General features: G+C 27.9%; 2 protein-coding genes across 5 annotated transcripts; one reads left to right on the top strand and one right to left on the bottom strand.

Moving 5' to 3' along the window:
- Positions 1-196: 196 nt before the first annotated feature.
- On the top strand, positions 197-22,013 carry LOC145199186 (zinc metalloproteinase-disintegrin-like MTP8). 2 transcript variants are annotated; one of them, XR_016450657.1, is made up of 27 exons: positions 197-473; positions 615-724; positions 968-1,044; positions 1,182-1,254; positions 1,353-1,435; positions 1,525-1,594; positions 1,891-1,957; positions 2,593-2,663; positions 3,362-3,424; positions 3,644-3,709; positions 3,950-4,125; positions 4,293-4,374; positions 4,456-4,531; positions 5,803-5,854; positions 6,247-6,346; positions 7,024-7,095; positions 7,213-7,320; positions 7,527-7,610; positions 7,762-7,812; positions 9,507-9,570; positions 9,659-9,767; positions 9,841-9,968; positions 13,940-14,018; positions 18,669-18,749; positions 20,630-20,750; positions 21,006-21,153; positions 21,410-22,013. XR_016450657.1 is itself a non-coding variant. In XM_090081581.1 (27 exons), the coding sequence occupies exons 1-27, from the start codon at positions 428-430 to the stop codon at positions 21,705-21,707; spliced, it is 2,538 nt and encodes an 845-aa protein (XP_089937707.1). In that variant the 5' UTR covers positions 197-427; the 3' UTR covers positions 21,708-22,013. The 2 variants fall into 2 exon arrangements, 1 of the variants encoding a protein (XP_089937707.1); XM_090081581.1 differs by having other exon boundaries at positions 9,858-9,968.
- LOC149891151 (uncharacterized) lies at positions 12,099-13,624 on the bottom strand. Of its 3 annotated transcripts, none has more exons than XM_090081616.1 (3): positions 13,493-13,624; positions 13,060-13,181; positions 12,099-12,645 (listed from the first exon to the last, which is right to left on the bottom strand). In XM_090081616.1, exons 2-3 carry the CDS (start codon positions 13,137-13,139, stop codon positions 12,237-12,239), a joined length of 489 nt encoding a protein of 162 aa, XP_089937742.1. In that variant the 5' UTR covers positions 13,140-13,181; positions 13,493-13,624; the 3' UTR covers positions 12,099-12,236. The 3 variants fall into 3 exon arrangements, with proteins under 3 accessions (XP_089937742.1, XP_089937743.1, XP_089937741.1); XM_090081617.1 differs by lacking the exon at positions 13,493-13,624 and adding an exon at positions 13,284-13,307; XM_090081615.1 differs by lacking the exon at positions 13,493-13,624 and having other exon boundaries at positions 13,060-13,267.
- Positions 22,014-22,461: the final 448 nt, after the last annotated feature.

Raw genomic sequence — 22,461 nt, 5'->3', positions numbered from 1 at the left:
TAAAAGCACTAAAATTTTTTTTTTTTCTGTTAAGTTCACAAAGTTTTATGAATTTAAAAAATTTTATGAACTTAAGAGTCATTTTTGTTGAATTGGTATTTGAGAAAGTTATTAGTTATAACCAATTTACTTTTTGTGTGAATCAATTTTCTTTGTTTGTTTTGTTATATTTGCTTGTGAAATCCATCTTTGCTATATGATCTATTCAAACCATTCTCATAACTGTTTTAACTAAAATTTCCTTTAATTACATGTCAAACAGAGAATGAACACTCTGCTAGAATATTTTCTGCTACTCTCTGAATATTCAATAGCTAGTAGTCTTATTTTCATTACTTATAAAGATTTTTTTTTGTTTGTTTACTATTGAATGTTGTTTAGTATTAATACATAACTTGGCATATAATTTTCTTGATGGTGCCTAATTATGTACTGGTATCTATTAGTTATCAAGCTGGTCATTTATTCAAAAGGTTAGTTATTTTAAAAATTTATAAAATTTCTAGATAAAACTTAAGTGTAATAAACATGTTAATGGTGGTTAGTGATAGATGACGGAAAATGATTGATGATTATTAAACATGGTCTTATAACTGATCCTTTTTTATGTTCAGTTTTAGCTTTAGATATCAATGCAAATATTGTTTATAAAGAAATAGTTAATCCAAGCCATATTGGACAGCACATAAGAAATAAACGAGATTTGTCTACTAGAACTAAACAGGTTAATTTTTATGAAGAAAAATTCTTATTTAAATTTTATTACTCATTAAGACATTAAATTTTAATGGTACTAGAAAGAATCATGTATTAATGTTTTGATATATTTTTACATATTTAAGAATGTTAGTTATTATCAACATATATTTAAATATATATTTAAGAATCACTTTATAATGATATCTTTATTTGTATATCTTGAGTGATAATCTTAAGTTTCTTAATGTTATCCTTACACATCTTCTAGGGTACACATCTAGATGAAACAGTATATGAATTTTGGGGGCTTGGTAGACATTTTGTTGTCTATCTTTTTAAAAATAGGTACCCATCTTTATTCTACTGCCAGTTACTTCTCTTTTAATTTTTATGCTTAAAGATAACTTCAACACTTATACTTTACATCTGATAGTTAAGTACCAAATTATAGGAGTTAATTGACTTTCTTAAAAAATCTTTAGATTTTTACTGCCAGATAATTTTGTAGTTTTTGCTCAGAAGCCAGATGGATCAGAGTATGTTCAAACTGAAAAGGTGCTTGTTTTATCTATTATAAATAATTCAGTCAATTTCTATTGTAATATTATTGTGCAACTGCATACATTATTTTAAGCTTTAATACTTTTTTACAGACCATTGAAAACTGTCACTACCAAGGATATTTGTTAAACCGTACTGGTTCAACTGTAGCAATGAGTACATGCGATGGGCTAAGGTAAGTTCTTAAAATCTTCCCTAAACATATTTTTGAAAAAAAGTATGGCATTAAAAAAAAAAAAAAAAGTATAAAAATGCTTTATTTAGGGGGCTCATAAGAGACAGTGATGGGGAAGAATTTTACATTGAGCCACAATCAAGAAGCAATAAAAGTAGTGTATGTCAATTTTATTTTCACTTAAACTTATCTTAAGTGAAATCTGAAAAGTTATTGTTTTTTACTTTCATAAACTCACTACCAGTTTTTGTAATGGCTAGTCTGCATAAAGTTGTTGTTGCTGTTTTTGTTGTTGCTATTGTTGTTATTTCATTTTATTTTTATCGGGATTTCCTAATGTGTAATGAAAGAACTCAGTTCAATGGTTTATGCTGAAATGAAGCTGCTTAGTTTTAAGTTATACAGGAATTGTTGGTCAAGATAATATCAATATAAAAAAAATGTTTTGCTTTTAGGAAGATGATCCAACCTATATTATTTATAGAATGAAAGATCTTATTACTACGAAAAATGGGAAATGTGGTAAGTGATCAAAATATTTTTCTAAATGAAGCAATAGTTTTAGGTTAATAATAGTTTGAAAAAAATTGATTTCTTACTCGCTAGGTCACCATATCCACTGTCTCTACTTTTTCAAGAGTATGCCTTTTTTTTCAATTCATTCTTGAGGTATGTGCCATGGCCATAATGCAAAATAAAGATCTTTCTTCAAAGTAACAAAGTCTTAAAATTGTAGATATGTCAAAGATACTGAAACTGGAGGAAATTGTGAATATGTAATTAAATATTATTAAGTATGTAACAATACAGCAAATAACCTTTCAAAATTTTTTTGGGAAAAAAAAAAAAATACAAAATAGAATAGAATTTGCATTACATGAATGACAAAGCCATTATTTATATTACTTTGTCCTAAACTGACCTTAGTAGTAGAGAACAAATATTGCTAGTATAAAAAAAGAATACTTTCATACTTTTATGCTTCATCTTCAAATTTTTAAAACTGATGAAAAAAATGATAATAAATATGATAATAATGATAAAAATAATAAAACAATAAATATCAAAACTATTAAAGTAATGAAACAATATATATCGAAAACATTTTAAAAACTTTTTGATTTAAAGTTTATAATTATTAGAGTTTCTTGTTACAGGTCTGAATCATACAGCAAGTATTTTTATAGATGAATTTACTTCACAGCACTTTTTGCATGATCATTGGAGGGTAAAAAATGATTTTTTACATATTATAATAGATTTTGATTGCAATTTCTTTGGTATAGTAGTATTTTTTCTTAAATTGAAAACTTTATTTCAAAAACCACTTTAGTCAAATTAACTTGCTTTTCAAATGACAAAAGAAATGTTAGCAGTAGGTTGATTTCGAAGAATTTTATCAAGTTTCACAAATAAGTATCTCATAGCTACAGTTGTTTGTTAGGAAACTATCATGTGACTATCATGTCTCAATCAAAATTTGACTAGGGTGTTTTTTAAACAAAGTCTTGATATAATTAATCAGTGAAATATTTTGTTTTTTATTAAAAAAAATTTTTTTGCATATTTTACACCAGAGAAAGTTTTAACATTTTCTGAAATTCACAAACTTAAACAATTTTTTAAAATTAAAGCTTACAGTCTCCTGATGTATTATTTTATTTGGTTATAAACATTAATTACAAAACATAATCATAAATTTAATACATGCATCTTCTCAAGTAACATAACACTTAAATAAGTGTTATGTCATTTTATGCATGTTTATAAAATTTTGTGCCTAAATAGTGGAACAACCTAGTAGTATTTTTTATACATGTATATAAAAGAAATGTTAGTTGTTCATGTTTTCAAATTTATGTAATTACTTTTTTTGATTTGTTTTATTATTTTTTTGAGAGTTCTTGTATTTTCTTTTGTACACAGCAAAGAAGAGCTGCTTCAGATAAAAAATATATAGAAGTGGCTGTAGTTATCGATAATCGAAAGGTAAATATTTGATATTATTGATGGAAGTGTTATAAACTATGAAAAAAGCGTTATGAAAAGTAATCCTAAGTTAAAAAATATCCAAGCTGTAATTAAGTTCTGACTGCTGCAACAATTTCCAATAAGTATGCCATCATTTTTAGACTAATTTTTTTATTTTTTTTGACAGTCATTTTCGTTGGGCTAAAAGTTGTTGCAATAATAACTCAATATTTTTAGAGTAAAGAACTTGGAAATACAAAGGCAATGAACCTTGCAGCTGAAGTAATCAACAATGTGGATAGCGTATGTAAATTTATTTTTTTTTATTATTAAAAGCATTTTTTACTTAATATAAGAAAAATATATTTTTTTTAGTTAATATATAAAAATATAAGAAAAAGTTGTATTATTTTTGAAAGTTTCACTTTTTAAATTTAAAAATGTTTTAGGTTTAAAACTATTAAAAAAACAAAACACTAATGAATAAGTTTTTACAAATTTTGATCTGTAGAAATCTTCTACCTTTGAATTAAACTATTACAGGTCTACAAGACATTAAACACCCGTGTAGTTATTGTTTCAGTCATTCTTTGGGATGTTATTGATAAGATTCATGTTTCAACAAAGGCTGGTAGTACATTAGATGAATTCAAAAAGTACTATTCTACTGTAATGTTGGGCAGCTTAAAAGTGCGATGTGATAATGGTCAATTAATTACGTTAGTATGAGTTTAAATTGTAATATAAGAAAGTTATGAATTTTTCTTTATGTTTTCCTAAATACTCAAATTGTTTACCAAAAGTCCGGGAAGTAAACAAAAGAGTATAAATTGTTGCTCAAACTTTTTTTGGACTGAAATAACTTTTAGTGAAAATTTTTTTAAAGTGGCATCGATTTTGATGGAGATACAGTTGGCTTAGCACCTATCGGAACAATGTGTGGCTATTCATCTTGTGCTATAAACCAGGTTTGAATTTTGCATAAGGTTTTTTTTTTACAACATTTCCTTAATCCAATTTTTTCTTTATGCAAAATATTGTGTTTTTAGTTTCATGGTAACTCTGCTATGACAGCAAACACTGTTGCTCATGAAATGGGGCATAATGTTGGAATGATTCATGATCGTAAGTGATACTTTAGGTTATAAATCTGTTAAAAGTTATCCTTCCACTATTTTGATTTGTATCCAGTAAAGATGAAGCTAGGGATTATTGATTCTTTGAAAATTAAAGGAAAAATGTTAAATAATAATAAGTAATCACAAAGGTACTCTTAAATAATCTGAAGCCACTAAGATTTTTCTAAATATTCTGGGGTGTTATAGTGTTTTTTGAAAATATTAAGTTTTGATAGAAACAACTTTTGTATTGAAAATAAGAGTACCAGCAAAGATGTAATGATGACAGATAAGCCTAGGGAATCATTTCTTAGCTTTATGATGTTGATTTCATCAAATGCAAGGTAAATTAATGTTATAATTAAAATGGTTATGACCTTGTTTTTAAAGAACAGAGGAAGAGGGATTGTGTTTGCTTATATACTAATGGTGACTTTTATGTGTTAATTTCAAAGTCAACTACTCTGCTATGGAACAGCTGGAATGCTCATCCATTTCTCTATCATTGATGACATGGTGATCTTCAGTTTAGAGGAATATTTTGCAATAGTGATTTTTTTTCCATGTGGTTTTTAAAAATCTTGTTCTAATTGCATTTGGAACATTTGTGGTCATTTAGCTTTGTAAAAGCTTAGGTTCTTTAAAGATTTCTTTCACTATAATTTTTTTTAATTTTTATCTTTTGCAAAAAGAAAAAAGATAATGAACAAATTATGATTGGGGTTTTAGTAAAGGTCAGTAAAATAAGTGCAAGAAGTTGTAAATATTTTAAAACAACTATTTTTTACCTGAATGATGATTCACTATAATATACTTTGTCACTCTAAAAAGTTATATAAAAATTTGTTATTATGATTTGATTGTTACTTTTAATAAGTTTTGAAAAAAAGGCAGCATGTTGGGGTCAAAAAAGCAGATGTTTTGACATCTGATCTATTTTTCTTGTTTCCTTAAAAAGAATCATCTGTAATTTTGTAAAGTGAAGTTTTTTGTTTTTCTTCATATTGTTTGTATTGAAATATATAAATAGGAATTATTGTTGAAAATAAGTTGTTATTATTGTTATTATTATTTATTATTTTTGTTGTTGTTGTTGTTATTGTTATTACTATTGTTGTTATTGTTGTTGTTGTTGTTGTTGTTGTTGTTGTTGTTGTTGTTGTTGTTGTTATTATTATTATTATTATTATTATTATTATTATTATTATTACATAAATTATTATTATTTTTAATAATATCATGAAAATGTCATTATATTTTTTGTTTTTTTTTGTTTAGAAAGTGATTGTGTATGTCCCCTTGCTCCTTGTGTGATGACAGAGTATGCAGCGTAAGTATCTCTTTCAACTAAAATTTTAAAAATCACTAACTTAAACTTTTTTACTCGTTTTTTTCTTCTCCTTCCATTAGCATAAGAAAAAAAGAAAAAAAAAAAAAGCAGAATGGATAGGCAGAAGGACGTGTTTGTTCAAAAATATGTTTTTTTTATATTTTAAAAATTATTTTGGAAATAGTTTAAAAGAATATTAGAAAATACTGTCAACCAACTGTCTTTGACAATATAAGCTGAAGTTAAATACTTAACGTTTTGAATAAGTACCAAATATAACGTTTTTAAAAATCTTTGTGAGTGAAGGGTTTTCTGTAGTTAACTGTATTTAATATCCTATTTATGAGTTTAATATTTAAAAAAATGAATTTTTTATAATTGATAATTGACAGGTCTAGTCCCGTTCAATCTTTTTCAACTTGCAGTCAAGCTTCTTTTACTAAAAGATCAGAAAATGGGGAAATTCCTTGTATCTTTGATTATCCAAGCAAGGTTTGTTTTTGAGTAAAGAATTATTTATACTTAGAAAAGATTTGCTTTCAAATCTTGAAAAGAAGTTATTTAGAGATTAATTTTGAAAAAGTTATTAGGTTTTATTTCCATAAAGTTATTAAATATTCATAAGTTGTCAAGTAATTTTCAGTGTGGCATTTTCTTTGACCTGTATGTATATTCAGAATCTTGCATGTAGAATGTCAAAGCTTCATACAAAAACAACTATTCTGAATGCTCTTCTAAATAATTTGAACCTGTTAAAATTAGTATCTAGTCCAGAGGGGATGTTAACTCATGTTAAAAATATCCAATGAGTTCAATAAAATAGTTTAGTTTTATGCATGTTGAAATCATTTTATGTTTAGAAGGATTAAAACAAACCTGGTATTATTATTTAGTTTGTTTAGAACAGAATTGAAGAAAGATACTAGTATTAATTCTGTGGATGAATATAGTAGTTCCAATTCAATTGAAAAATATACTGATTCTGAATGCAAGGTTTCCGAATTTCATGTGAGCCTACCATGATGTCAGGTTTATGGCAGATGTAATTATTTGCTTACATTGTTAAAGACATCACCAATGATGATGAATTTAGAGGAGTGATATTCAGGACAGTTTACTTGCTTACATCCTTACTTTACTTGGTTCTTTAAGAGTTATCTTTATTTTAGTTATGGGGATCACCAAAATGTCAGAATGGGTTTGTTGAGGAAGGAGAAACTTGTGACTGTGGTACACAAAAGGTTTGATATTAGATCTTAAACATGTAGTTAATCTTTTAATGTCATACAACAGTTTTAGATAAGATTTTACCCGTGTAGTAATTATGTAAAAAGTCTTCAAATTTTAACATAAATTAGGAATGTGATGAATCTGGTGGTTCAAAATGTTGTAATCCAAATACCTGCAAGCTTAATGAAAATGCTCAGTGTGCTGTTGGTAGTTGCTGCAATACTGCTACATGCCAAGTAAGATGATTATCTGTTTTGTTAAATTAATCACACAAAAAATTTATTTACATTTGTTGCTTTTGTTTTTTTTTTTAGGTTATAACTTTTTTAACAATCTAAATCATTTAAAACAAATGATTTATCTTTACTTATCTTATGTATCTTATGTTTATCTTATGTTTATGTATCTCATGTCTCTATCTTATGTTTATTTTTATTTAAAGCTCAAAAGTCAAGGAACCCTGTGTCGAGATAAGTTTAATGATGAATGTGATTTGCCAGAATATTGTAATGGTACATTTAAAGAGGTAGCAAAATAATTAAAAATTAGTTTGTATGATGTATACCATCAATATTATATCAAACATTTTATTTACATATCAGCTTGTTATTTTGTTTGGATTATTTTCCTGTATGCTTTTGTTATTCTTGGTTATTTTTTAGTTATTTTAAATTTAGTGTGTTCCAAATTTCTATGTTAAAGATGGCACCTCATGTCAAAATGGCGAGGTTTGTTAGTAATAATAATTAGCACATCTCTAAATATTTGTGATCAACATCTTCTGTTTGTATTATTGTATTTTTGTATTTATATATTTTTACTGATGTATTTATTTAGTATGTTACTAGTATTTTTTATTTTTATGTATTTATCAACTTTGTATTTTTTTTTTTTTTTAGCAAATATGAAAAAGTATTTATGAAAATTGCTCATTAAGTCTGTCAAGTAATAACAGACTTAATAAGCAATTTTCATAAATACTTTCTCAATTTAGAATGGTTAACAGAAAAAAAGTTATAATTACAAGTTGAGATGACAAAAATATAAATGTTTAAGTTTCTAGTTACTTTTTATGTATATTTCATAAAATTGTTCATTATGTATATAACTTATATTTCCACAATTTTTGGATAAAGGGTCTAAATGCAAGAATTTCTCTTTTGAAGATGTATCACATCCAAGAGGCTTCTATTCCGATATAATCTCTTCAATGATATCTTTGTAGTTTGCATCTTTATGGTTTCCAATATTTTTGTAATAACTACCTTGCATTAACTGTGCTCCTCTTTTTTTAATTTAGTAGTTGATTGAAATATTTATCTCCTAAGGTCTTTTTGAGCCAATGAAGGTTCATAATTCATGTCTTAAACAATTTTTGTTACCTAATATGATATTTTGGCTCAACCAATGGTTTTTGCCAGGAACATAAGCAGATTGAGATAGACAACCTTTAGCTAAGTAATGAGAGGCTCTTATACAATTATCCTAGTTACAGAGAAAGCAGCAGTATTTTGTATGCCTTAACTGTAAAAGAAGGGCAACTACTTTTAAATGTCCACATTTGTTCCATTTAAAATCTGTTTAATGTTCTCTATTGTTTTCTTTTAGTTTCCCTCACAAGGACTAAGATTTAGTTTTGACAAATCTGTAAATAAAAGATGTTCCTTTTATCTTTTCAACCAACCATCATGATCCTTGAGTTCCTTGAGCAGACAAATGAAAAGAGATTGAGAAAAAAAACATCTTTTTTCAATCTCTTTTCATTTGTCTGCTCTTATTATGCCATTTTAATGTAGTTTTTTTATGAATCTAGGATTGGCCTGATTCATAAATCTAGTTTTTCCATTTTAAATAGTTCCTGGTACCATATCACTGACAAGTTAATTAAAAGTTGATGAAAAATTAGATATTTAAGACAAACCTGATTCAGTTGGAAGGTCTGAATTGCTTTTTCTTTTGAAGTTACATGAGTCTTATCATAAATGTTGTTGTATACTTTAAGTTTTTTTCCAAATCTTTAATTTGACAACAGATTTAAATGCATTTTTATTTTCTGAAATATTTAATCAATTTTATCAATTTGTTAAGTGGTTTGTTCGAAAAACCATTATTCTTAGCAAGATTTTTTGAAAACAAAAAAGTCATATACACAAAATTGTTCAACCAATTGAGATTATGCAACATTTTACTTCAGCTTGATAACTTTTGGTGAGAGTCTGGTCTCTAAAATTTTCTATCAGGCTAGTGCACTTTTGTAAACTGAATAATTAAATTAACTATAAACAAAAAAGTATACAATTAAAATATGAATAAGTTGTCTGTACTGGTTAGATACAATTGCTATTATTCAAATATCCATTCAAGTTTGGCCTTTTTGCTTTTGATTTTATGCTTTATAAAAAATATAACTTCTTTATTTAAGGGTTATTGCTATGATGGATCATGCAAAAGCATTAGTGACCAATGCAAATTATTTTGGGGTCCAAGTGAGTTTTACTTTTTTTTACTTTATTTTATTAGAAAGTTTTGTTATGTATATCAATAAAAGTATGTTTTTTTTTTTGTAACAAAAAGATGCCAAGCAAGCTGTAGATGAATGCTTTTTATTAAACAAAAGGCAATCAAGTAGATGGGCAAATTGTGGTAAAAATGACAGAAATGAATACATTCCTTGTGCTGATAAGTAAGTCTTTGGTATATCTATTGCCATTTCCAAAAACCATGAATAATAATTATATAAAAGTTTATTTTTCTAGTTTATTTGTAAATTTAGAGATGTAAAATGTGGTAAATTGCAATGTGCTGCAATTTCTCCTGATCTTCCCCTCCCAAATTTACCAATTATTGGAACAAACAGAGCTACTAATGTTATCGGTTCATGTCGGTAATTACTTAACTTATCTTTTTTTTCAATTAGCATAAATCACTTACAGCACTTTCTAGATTTTGAATTAAGTTAAAAGATTGATTAATGTTAAGATGAAAAAAGTTGCATTAATTATTTAACAATTTATGCAATAATTATTATTAACTAGCAAAAAGCAACCCGTAATACGGGTTATGGTCGGTCTGTTACTTAACAGACAGACCATATTAATAGTGGCAGTTTTCCACAATTTAAAGTTGCAAAACCTTAACTATACCCTTTTAGAAAAACGCCTTCAAATTGACAAAATTAAACCATTTGTAAAATTAAAATAAAAAGTATGCGGATGTAAAATAATTTACCAATTATTCAACATTATTTAAGTAATTTACAACTGACGTAAATCACATCAGTGTAAGGCAGAACTATTTTCCTCGACATTACTAAGTTCAACACAATATGTTTTTGGTTACTAACACAAAATAATAACACTTTATCATGCTTTAAATTGACGAAAAAGTAAGGCTATATTCTTGTTATATTTTTTATAACATGAATTTTAATAAGATTAATATTAAGCAAACGTAAATTATACATGATTTATTAGTTTTTTGGTATCCCCTTGATACATTTTTCTTTAAAACAGGAAAATGTCTTTAAAACGTTAAATGCACATAGCCAAATAAATTTATTAAAAATAATTGACCATTACTATTCATGGCACTAATCTGACCATTTTTATATATATGTCCTCTTTGTTTCAATAGCTTTTAGTAAACGGTAACTTACTACCATTTGCTAAAAATTCCTTTTGTTACTCGAAATTTAATTCTCTTAAATATTTTGACACTAATAAAGGACCTCCCTTCCCCGTTTTTGCCTTAATGGTGGTTAGGAGAATAGTTATTTTTATTAAGAGTAGTCAAGTTTTTGATGAAGACCTTTTACCAGAATAATGAAATGTAAAACAATGATTTACGTGTATAAGAGATAATGAAATGTAAAACAATGATTTACGTGTAAAAGAAACCTGATTACCTTTTATTGTAAATTTTGGTCAGTTAAAATGATATAAATGTATGCAATTAATGCAGTTTTTTAAAAAAAATTGCACTAATTGCATACATTTATATCATTTTAACTGACCAAAATTTACAATAAAAGGTAATCAGGTTTCTTTTTATAAATCGTATAAATGCATCAATCGTAAATCCTAAAGAAAAAAAAAAAATGGAATTATGATACTATAATTACAACAACAAAAAAAAAAAAAAAAAATAAAACACCACATAAAAACTGAAAATCGATTTACCTATTTATAGTAACCCATTTTGACATGGCAGTTAATATAAACATTTATCCAAAATGTAACAATAAAATCTGTTTCGAAGTACAAAAGGAAGGATTAACAATACTATAAAAAAAAAAAAAAAAAACCAAATTAAGATATAAATTGCATTTTTAGCATAATGATGTCTTGGCTTTCAGTAAATAAATAAAAGCAGTAAGTTCCAATAATGAAACTACCTATTATTCATTTTTTACAATAGTCACCAACATGAAGGTGTCTATTGTTAAAAATGAATACCAACAAAACATCACAACAATAACACATAACAATAGAATATTTACATCCTTGATCCTAAAATCCAGTGAAGATAACAAAGCAAATTAAAATATGAAAGGCAAAATTAGAAAACCAATTTAAAGTTAACTACATTTATCTTTTTACTAAACATATAAATACATAAAAGTATATTTGTTTTTATGTTCAATATTAGTTATTCAATTACTTCAAATTTAGGACATGAAAACACCCTAGACTTAAAGATCAAGGTTGCATACTCTCATTCACATTACGCTAAACATTAACAGACATTATTATGTGTTTTGAGAATAATTAAAAAAGGCTAGACAACACAACCTAGCTCCAAAGCAGTTACTCCGCCTGGCACTAAATGCTGCCAAGTCACAACTCTGCTATAAGTACATCGCTTGGCTGGCAAGGTTATCAATCTTGCTCAACATAATGCCAAATCACACCACTTTGAAAACATGGAAACAGCATAATTTAAACATATATACAACTATAAACAAATATGGTTTCATATAACACATTTGATTAATAATCTTTTCAATTTGATGAAGAGTAGCTTGTTCAGCTATTAGAAGTGGGACTGAGTGGTGAATGAAATCTTCCATCATAAAAAAATTGTATGTATTCCAGAGATGTAAAGGATTGTCAGGTTCACAAAAGGTCAAAATAATTGAAAACAACTGTCTAATTTACTTTGGCGTACGTGTTAAAACCGCCTCAGAAGGAGTATTCTGCCATTCAGTGTCATCTAACAACAATTCTTTTAAAACACATGCTTCACGAAACGTTTCAAGGACAATACCATTAACAGTACGCACATCCTCCCAAGATGTTGCTCCTTTTGCTTGCAAAAGTAACAGTTTTAGAAAAAACAATTCTCCAGTTGGATTAACTTTATACATTCTTACTATCACCTTATTACCACCCCTTTGTCTAACCTTCCATTTACAATGTTTATCATCAAATATAAAGTGATAAGGAATGTCTACATAAGAATAGCAATGTGCTCTTTCATTTTCAGTATTTAACTTAAACCATGCTGTTAGGTGCGTATCATGTTGAGCTGCACGATCTAAAGCCATTTGTTCTGCTCCTTCTCTAAAATACAATAATTAATTTTCAGGTAGATGTTTACCAAGTCACAGCACTTTGAAAACACAGAAACAACATAATATAAGCATATGTACCAACTATAAACACAATAAATGTGTTTAAATATGTATATAAGGTTAAATATATTCCTTATATACATATTTAAAACACATTTTTAAAACAATTATATAACACATATTAACACATACACAAAGAGTAAAAAAACACTTTACATTATTATAAAAACATTATTATAAAAACACATTGATAAAACAACTATAAAGCACTTATTACCACATACAGATACATATCAAAAAAGCATATATGCAAACAATAAACGTGTGGAAACAAAAATTTTAAAAATGATGCGAGAAAATTTAAAAAGATACAAAATATACATTTACAAACAATACTCTTTACCTTCTTTTTTTTTCTTCGTAAGAATTGTAATCCTCATAACAAAATTTAACCTTTACATACAATAACATGTGACATGCCATGTCAGTGTTGGCACAAAAGTTTAATTTATTTTTCTAAATTTTCTAAAAAAGAACAAAAATAGTTAATAGCATCACAGAAATTTCAATGTAGTAATAACCATTTTATGGAAATAGCATTAGTATAACTTTAAATAACATACATACCCCTATTTTCCTGCTAAAAAATAAGATAATAAAAACAAAACTGCAAAAAGAAAAACTAAAACAAAAAAAATATAAACGATTTAAAAAATTAAAATCCTTTCTACTTTATCTAATAAAAATTAAAATCCTTTCTACTTTATCTAATTAAAATTTAAATCCTTTCTACTTTATCTAATAAAAATGTAAATATAACTATTTTATATACTTACTTCAATTATAAGATGATCTTAGCGATTATTATTTATCTTCATATGATTCTTTATGTAATATATCTAAACTAATAATTAAATTCAAAAAGGAAGAAAGTTTTAACTCGCTTCATGGATCTTTCTCCAATGGCCGCGTGCATTTAAAGAACGCGCTCTTTCAAAGCCTAGTAACTAATGACGAAACGACGACATTAAACATTAAACATTAATTTTTGTAGGAATTATATTATGATTATTGCATAGATTGTTAAAAGCTCATTCCCAGTTAAATAGCTTTGAACAATTTATGTAAACAGCATAGTAAGTAACAGTTAGGCTCAAAGAATTATGTAAAAATCTGGAGTGTACTTTTTATTCATTTTTTTATTAAATTTTTTTTTTTTTCTTTTTTCATTTTTTGTTATTATTTGTGCAGCTTGTTTGCTAAATTCTTTTTGAAACATTTAGAATGGGTGATACGTCAATGGGACCCGATTTGGATGATCCTTCTCTTGCTGTAGATGGTACAAAGTGTTCTGAAAACTCTGTAAGATTTATTGTCATAGGTATTTTTGCTATTTGATGAAATATGAGTATTAGAGGAAATTGATACTCTTTACCTTGGATGTGGACATTTAAAGTTTAATGATCCTTAAGAGGGTTAAGGAACACTTTACACATTCCTTAAAAAATAAAGGAAACATCACTGAAGACAATATTTAAATTATCAAAAAAAACTTATTAAAAAACTATTAAACTATTAATATATTTGGTCTAGGAATTAATTTATGCGGTTTGACAAGGGATTACGAAACTAGCTTATTGTCTCAGCGTTTCGTTTAGCCACGCATGCATGCGAAGATCACTGTTATTGCGCATCATTTTCATTATAAATCATTTGATTTAAGCGTAAATAACACTATTTTTAATTTAACTGATAATGTCGATTTTTGTTCCTGATAAAGTGTTTTTGCGGGGGATTCTTCTTCATTACTTTAACATGAAGAAAAGTGCTACCGAAAGTCATCGTATTTTGGTTGAAGTTTATGGTGACCATGCTCTAGCTGAACGAACGTGTCAGAAGTGGTTTGCTCGGTTTAAAAGTGGTGATTTTTGTTTGGAAGACCAAGAGCGACCAGGACAGCCAAAAAAATTTGAAGATGCAGAATTGGAAGCATTCCTCGATCAGGATTCTTGTCAAACGCAAGAGGACCTTGCAAAATCGTTAGGAGTTGAACAATCAACAGTTTCCAGACGCCTCAAAGCCATGGGTATGATTCAAAAAATGTCTCATTGGGTTCCACATGAATTGAAAGGCAGAGACGTGGAAAGAAGAAAGACCATTTGTGAATTGCTGCTTGAAAGACAGAAAATAAAGGGATTTTTGCATCGAATCGTTACTGGTGATGAGAAATGGATTTATTACGAGAATCCTAAACGACAAAAGGCCTGGGTAAAGCCAGGTGAACCAGGTCCATCACAACCCAAACGGAATATTCACTGTGCAAAGTATATGGTGGGATATGAAAGGTGTGGTGTACCATGAGCTTCTGACACCTGGTGAAACTATTAATGGAGAACATTATCGACGACAATTAATGCATTTGAAGCAAGCTCTGGTCATAAAACGACCAGATTGGGGTAACAGACATGATAAACTCATTTTTCAGCATGATAACGCTCGACCACATGTCGCAAAACCTGTCAAAAACTATTTGGAAAATGTCGGATGGGAAGTGTTACCCGCCGTATTCTCCGGACATTGCTTCTTCTGACTACTACTTGTTCGATTGCATGAATAACGATTTGATTGGACAGCGCTTCACTTCTTCAGAAAATATCGAAAAATGGGTCTCTGATTGGATCACTTCTAAGGATGAAGCATTTTCGACACGGAATTCGTAAATTGCCAGAAAGATAGGCAAAAGTAGTGACTAGCGATGGACACTATTTTCATTAATGTATTCATCCATTTAGTTTTTGAAATAAACCTTCAATTTTCAATTAAAAACCACACGAATTAATTCCTAGACCAAATATCATCATTAATTTTCAAATTGGAAAGTAGCCATGTTAAAAAATAGTTTAATTCTAAAACAAACCATTATACAGTATGTCCAGAAAGGTTATGAGGGCAAGTTCTTTATGGTACCAGTCTAACTTTTTGATAAAATTGTCAAAGCAAAAGATTTTTTTTTATTCTTTTGTTTATTAATTAGTGTAAGAGTTCCTCTATTTATTGGCACTTTTGTGTACATGTGTGACACTTCCCACTCTTATATTGATAATCAATTAATTACCGATTTTTTACCTAGGCATAAATGGCCATTACAATTAAACAAATTGTGTTATTTTTGATATACTTAGTCTGACTTCCGTTTACTCTGAAAATGATATTTGTTACTTATTAATTATATAGCACCTTACCAAAAAATTTTCATGAAGGATTAATTTTTGAAATAATCAATTCCAAATCTGATCTGGTAAAATTTTGACCAAATGGGCAAGAAAAGTATTTCTAATACCCCATTCATGTCAAGAAAACCGAATTTTAATAACACTCGCTTTTAAAATGGTGTTCAGTTTAAACCTTTTTAACTATTATCCTTGTCATACCAGAATAAATCAGGTTTATTTTTACAAAACCATATAAAACTTAAATTTGCTAACTTAAGAAAATATTCTTTTGTATAATACTTTGGTCACGTCTACTTTAAAGTATTTTTTAAAAATAAAAAAAATGGAAAATTTATGAAATGAAGAGATATCGATTTTCAAAGATATTGAAGAAAATTGTTAATTAAACACAAATCGTACTTATAATACAGATAAATATATGCTTAATTGTATCATATATGATGTAAGAGAGATAAAAAGAGAGAATATTAATACATATATAAATAATTTATTTCGATTGTATTTATATTATTACTGTTATTACTATTATTACTATTGTTATGATGATGATGATGATGATGATGATGATGATGATGATGATGATGATGATGATGATGATGATGATGATGATGATGATGATGATGATGATGATGATGATGATGATGATGATGATGATGATGATGATGATGATGATGATGATGATGATGATGATGATGATGATGATGATGATGATGATGATGATGATGATGATGATGATGATGATGATGATGATGATGATGATGATGATGATGATGATGATGATGATGATGATGATGATGATGATGATGATGATGATGATGATGATGATGATGATGATGATGATGATGATGATGATGATGATGATGATGATGATGATGATGATGATGATGATGATGATGATGATGATGATGATGATGATGATGATGATGATGATGATGATGATGATGATGATGATGATGATGATGATGATGATGATGATGATGATGATGATGATGATGATGATGATGATGATGATGATGATGATGATGATGATGATGATGATGATGATGATGATGTGATGATGATGATGATGATGATGATGATTTTTTTGTTATTATTAATTATTATTATTATTATTATTACTATTATTATCTATTATTATTATTATTATTATTATTATTATTATTATTATTATTATTATTATTATTATTATTATTATTATTGTTATTATTATCAATTTTCCATTACATCTATTTTTTCATGGAGATTTATAAATCCTCACAGCTTCCAAAAGTAAAGAAACAGTGAAAAAAGGTGTTAATCAACAAAGGCATAGGATCATATATCATTATTAAAAAACCACTTTTAACTGTAAAAGACCTCCTAAAGCAAATGAAATGGTCCCAAGAAAGAATCAGCTGGTCTGTTGAAGAATGGTCTAGGTAATTTTTAATGATGAGGCTAATTTGGAGGTACTAAATCACAAAGGAAAGCTGTATATTAAAAGATACAAGCATGAGAACTACTCATCTTGCTATGTTATACCAAGGTTACAAGGAGGTAGAGGCTTGGCTGGAGTACGGGGATGTATTTCTCACAAAAATCCAGGTGCCAGCAATATATGTACTGAAAGAGTTAATCAATATAGCTAAAAGATACTCTAGAAAATTATTTAAGATAGTTGGCAACATTCTTTATGAAAGAAGCAAAAATTGGATATTTCAGCAGGATGGTGGCACACCTCGTACTGCGCATTCAGTTCAAGACTGGTTTAAAGAGAAAGGCTGTGTGTGCTCAGTCGCCTGATTTAAATCTTATTGAGCATGTATGGAGCTGGATTGACAGAAATGTAAGATAACTTCTGTTGAAAATCTTAAAGAACAGTTATCAGAGATTTGGGCAGAACTGTCAAAGGATTATTGTTTCATATTGATTGAATCCATGCCTCAACGCATCCAATTTATCATTTTTCTATAAAGTTTTTTCAAGAAAAAATTAGTTTGTTTAAATTAAATTGCCAGTTTTTTTAAAACTAATTTAATAGTTATATCTTGCTCTTGTATTTTTATATACATAAATTTATAAAATTTCATTGTAAAATTTTTTAAATTTGTTAACTAAAGCTTACTAAAGGCTACTTAACAAAAAATTTAAAAAAATCTTTTGTTTTAACAGTTTTATCATAAAAAAAAATAAAAAAAACTAGACCGATATAAAATATTTGCCCTCATATAAACATTCTGGACATATTACATATGAGAGTCTTATTTTTTAACTTATTAGAATTTTTTATTAAGTTTTAATTATCTGAAACTTTATTGGTGTTTAAAGAATGTGTTCCCATGACATTTTGAGTTGGCACCTAAAAATGTTTTCTAAGCAAAAAACCTTTTAGAGTATGTTAGAGAAATAAGAACTGGTATCATAATTTCATCTAAGTTTTAGTACTGTAAATAATGTGCAATTTTAATAATTGCTATTTCAATCATTTAACAAAAATTTTAGAATTTGCTTCAATATTGAAATTCTAAGTCTGCAATTAGTTTATTTTTTTTAATGAAATATTGTCTTTTTTATATTATTAAGTATAGTATGTTATTTAAAATTGCTAATTTTTCTTCTACTGGTAATATTACAACTTTCAGAAGAACCTTATAACATTTTGTTAAATAACTTTAATGTGTGCATCCTATATGCTACAATGTTACAGTTTATTGTTAATTTTTTTTTATTTAAGCTAGTATAAAAGTCTCCTTTGCTATCTTTTTTTTTTTTTTTTAATTATGATTATTATTTTAACTAGGTTTGCATAAAAAAGAAATGCACAAATATATCTACTATCGCTACTATCAAAAGATGTTCAATAATTTGTCTTAATGGAGGGGTAAAACTATTTGTTTCAATTACTTTTTAGGCATGCTGTAGTGCTCTAATTTTTAATTTTTTAAATTCTAATTTTTTAAAACAAAATGTGTTTCTTTATTTTATGCTTTTTATATACTGTATGCTATTATATTATTTATACCACATGTATATTAGGACAGTCTTTAAAAATAAAAGTTTGAATATGTCTTCTAGCACTAGCATACTCTGTTCCATAAGTTTAAACAAAAATGTCTGCCAAACACTTACAATTGAAAATTTTAAAAATTGTGTAATAAAATGTTAATTCAATAGGTTATTGTTATTAAATTACTTCCTTAAAGTAATTCCTTCTAGGATTTATAAAATAGAGCTTTTCAGGGTTTCAAAATGGAACTTGAAATTCCTGGCACAAAGTTGTTGCAGAATTACTAAGCCTTACTGTATCTCTACATAGTTGATAGTTTATTGACAAGTCATTGAAGTTGTATCTGCATTTAGGATAAAGGCTGGAAAACCAATTTAAGCAACAAACAAATACATTAACAAAATTGAACTAATAAATAAAAGTGGAAAGGTTTGCAAAAGCAGAAAATTCTAACAAATGCTATGCTTAAGTTGAAAGAGGATGTATTCATAGACTCAAAGGTCTTTTTGACATTCAGACCACTGACAATGATCACAATTCCTTAAAATATAGCCTTGCTCTATTCTCAAAAGTAGAACAAGTCTTAAAAGCCAAGATTCTGAGCTTAAAGGTATTGTAATCTGTTATTTTAACCACTTAGCACTCATCTCAGTGAATGTCACTTTACCATACACAATTAAACTGTAATATTTAATCAATTTGTTTAAATTTGTTTAAATTTTTTTTTTTTTTTTTTGTTTTAAATATAGTTAACAAGTAATATTCTGCAAAAAAAAAGAAAAAAAAAAAATTATAAACTAATTGCAAATATGCAGTCATCTAGTGTCAATCAAGTTAAAACTTTGTGCCTTGATACAACTGCATCAAATATAGGTCATCGCTCTTCTGCTTGTTCATTTATTGAAACAAAATTGAACTAAGATATTTTTCTGGCTTGTTGCCACTATGCTATGAAGTTGATTGTAGGATCTGGTTTTGAAAAGACCCCAATCGGCACATGTACAGGACCTAAAATTCTTGTTTTAACCTTCTCATTCTGATATACTGCTGTTTACCCAATCTGAACAGTCCAGGGGTGATCAGAGAGGTTTTCAAGCCCTCAATCTTTTTTCTTGGAGATATCCTTGCTCCTAGAATGCAGTTTCAAATGCCAGGTGCCATGCATGGAGATGGATGGATCTCTAAAGTCATCCTGTTATTAAAGATGGGGTTGTCAGTAGCTAATTCTAAATGACTGCTTCAAAAAAAAACACAGTATATATGATCTTGCCATTTTCTCTATGATTGTCCACTTCAGAACCTGGATTGCTGCAACACTTTTGATGTCTCTGCAGTAACAAGAAAAAATGTCAGGCCTAATTTTTGCTTCTTATCTTAGGAAGTTGTTATTCTAGCCCTATTGATGCTAGCCTAACACCTGATTCTAAGAGACTAATGGTTGCTGATTGAAAAAAAGGGCGGAAAAAGTTTGGACTGTCAACTTTAAGAAACTTTTTTAACTGCTGCATTTACAAAAATGCATTTAACAAAACTTGCAAACCTCAAGGGCCATCTTTAATTGTTAAGCATTAGGTGTGAATTTTTACACATAATTTGTTTAAATTTTTGCAACCCGCTAAGGCCCCCACCCTAATGTATATATATTTTACTTTTGTATGATATACAAAAGTGCAATATACACTAAATTGTAGTTGTGTATTTTACTTTGTATATTATGCTTAATGTTTTCAAAAAATACAGTTTTTAAATGCTAGGTTTGCAATAATGACGGTAATTGCCATTGCCCTCCCGGCTTCGCTTGTCCAAATTGTGAGTTTGCTGGACCTGGTGGTAGTTTGAACTCGGGACAAGGATGTATTAAGCAGAGCGATTGTGGTATATCTTTAGTTCTTTTATTTTCGCTTTCATCTTAAGAAATCTCGTCTTTATGTCTTTTATTTTAAAACCACTATGTTTTCATATCCCAAAAAGAACAACTAGTGATTCATTAGTTTTTACAATTAACAGTTGTTGTTTTTTTTTTTTTTTGTTTTTTTGTTGTTTTTTTTTTACGTCGTTTTTGTAAATGCGCTTTACATCATCACCACATTTTAAGCATCAAAATCACATTTTACTCTTTATTGGTTTTAGGCTGTCTTACACCATTGGTAAAGGGTTTGTTAGTTTTATTCCTGCTTGTTATTCCATTGTTATGTGTCAGTTCATACTTGATATACCGTTATCGTGAAAAAATACGTTCCCGATGGGCGCGTGCTCGAGAAACTAGAAGTAGAGCAATGTAAGTCTTTTTTGTACAATCAATGTAAATTTGTATGATCAGAAACAATAATTCGCACGCGCAAGGATAAATAAGTATCCGTATTTATTTAATATTTGGGTACTGTAAATATAAAATGTTATGGTGTATAGACGTGGAATAGACTTTATTCCCTCGTGTATGTAAATATATCATGATATATATATTTATATTTATGTGTGTGTGTGCGTGTGTGTAAATTACATAAATTTATAATCTTAAATTCTAATTTGTTTAGAAAATCTTCTAAAGAAAAAAATCAGCCAGAAGATGTAGTTGTGAGTACGTCTAAAAACCCTGCTGTGATTATGCAACAAGGTCATGACGTTCATCAAAAAAACCAAACAGAATCTAGTAAGCAGGTGTCAGAGAAATATGTACCTTATGCAGATACCAACGTCACTGTAAAACAACCAGGATCAAGATCACCTTATTTCGCTTCAGCACCTAATGCTCACGCACTAGAAAAGCACACAAAGCCTGAATCTATTCAGAAAAAGTGGCCACCGCCTTCGCCTAATGCTCTGAAAAGTTAATTTTACTGAGTTAGCCTTTCTCAACTTCAAAGAGATAAATTGTCGCTGAAGTATCAAAGAGATAAATTGTCGCTGAAGATTACAACTAGTTTAAAGTGGTTAGCGAGTGTCGGGCCTAAAACATTTGTATTGTTTTTTGATTTTTTATATTGTTTGATTGTATTTTATACTGTAATTTTTGTATATATTCTGCAACTGGGTTTTTTCCTATTTAACTTTTTTTTTTTTTTGTTATTGTTGATATTTTAGATATGAAAAAATGTAAATATTAGAAAAATGAATATTAGAAAAATGTGTTTGCTGAAATTTGTTGGTTGTAATGTTTATTTTCTACAACTAGAGCAACATAATTAGTTTGCATTTTGCTACTTTTGACAAACGATTGAGACATTTTTTATTTAAACAACATTCATATGAATCTTTTTGTAATTAAAAATACTGCGGTTTTTTATGGTATAGTTAATCAGGAGGTCAATGTTATAATTTTCTTTCGTGACGATACGAATTTCGTGAAGATGTAAAAATAATTATACTACGAAAATATCTTCGTGACTATAAAAGAAAATCATACATTCTTTATTACTGTATTGTTTCGAATAGGCCCCCCTTTTTCTTAAACGCTCCCACTCTAGGTGTTTATTCGAAACTACCGTAATATGCATCCAAAATGTGTGGAATATGACTTTTAGGGGAAGATTCCAGAGTTTTACGATGATTGGCTCACAAACAGAAAGCATGAATACACGAATGCTGG

The sequence above is a fragment of the Hydra viridissima genome, unplaced genomic scaffold, assembly GCF_058129835.1.
Source record: "Hydra viridissima isolate aposymbiotic clone 2 unplaced genomic scaffold, HvirCarnegie_v1 scaffold_3, whole genome shotgun sequence".
NCBI lineage: Eukaryota > Metazoa > Cnidaria > Hydrozoa > Anthoathecata > Hydridae > Hydra > Hydra viridissima.
This window is presented reverse-complemented; position numbering and strand designations above follow the sequence as displayed.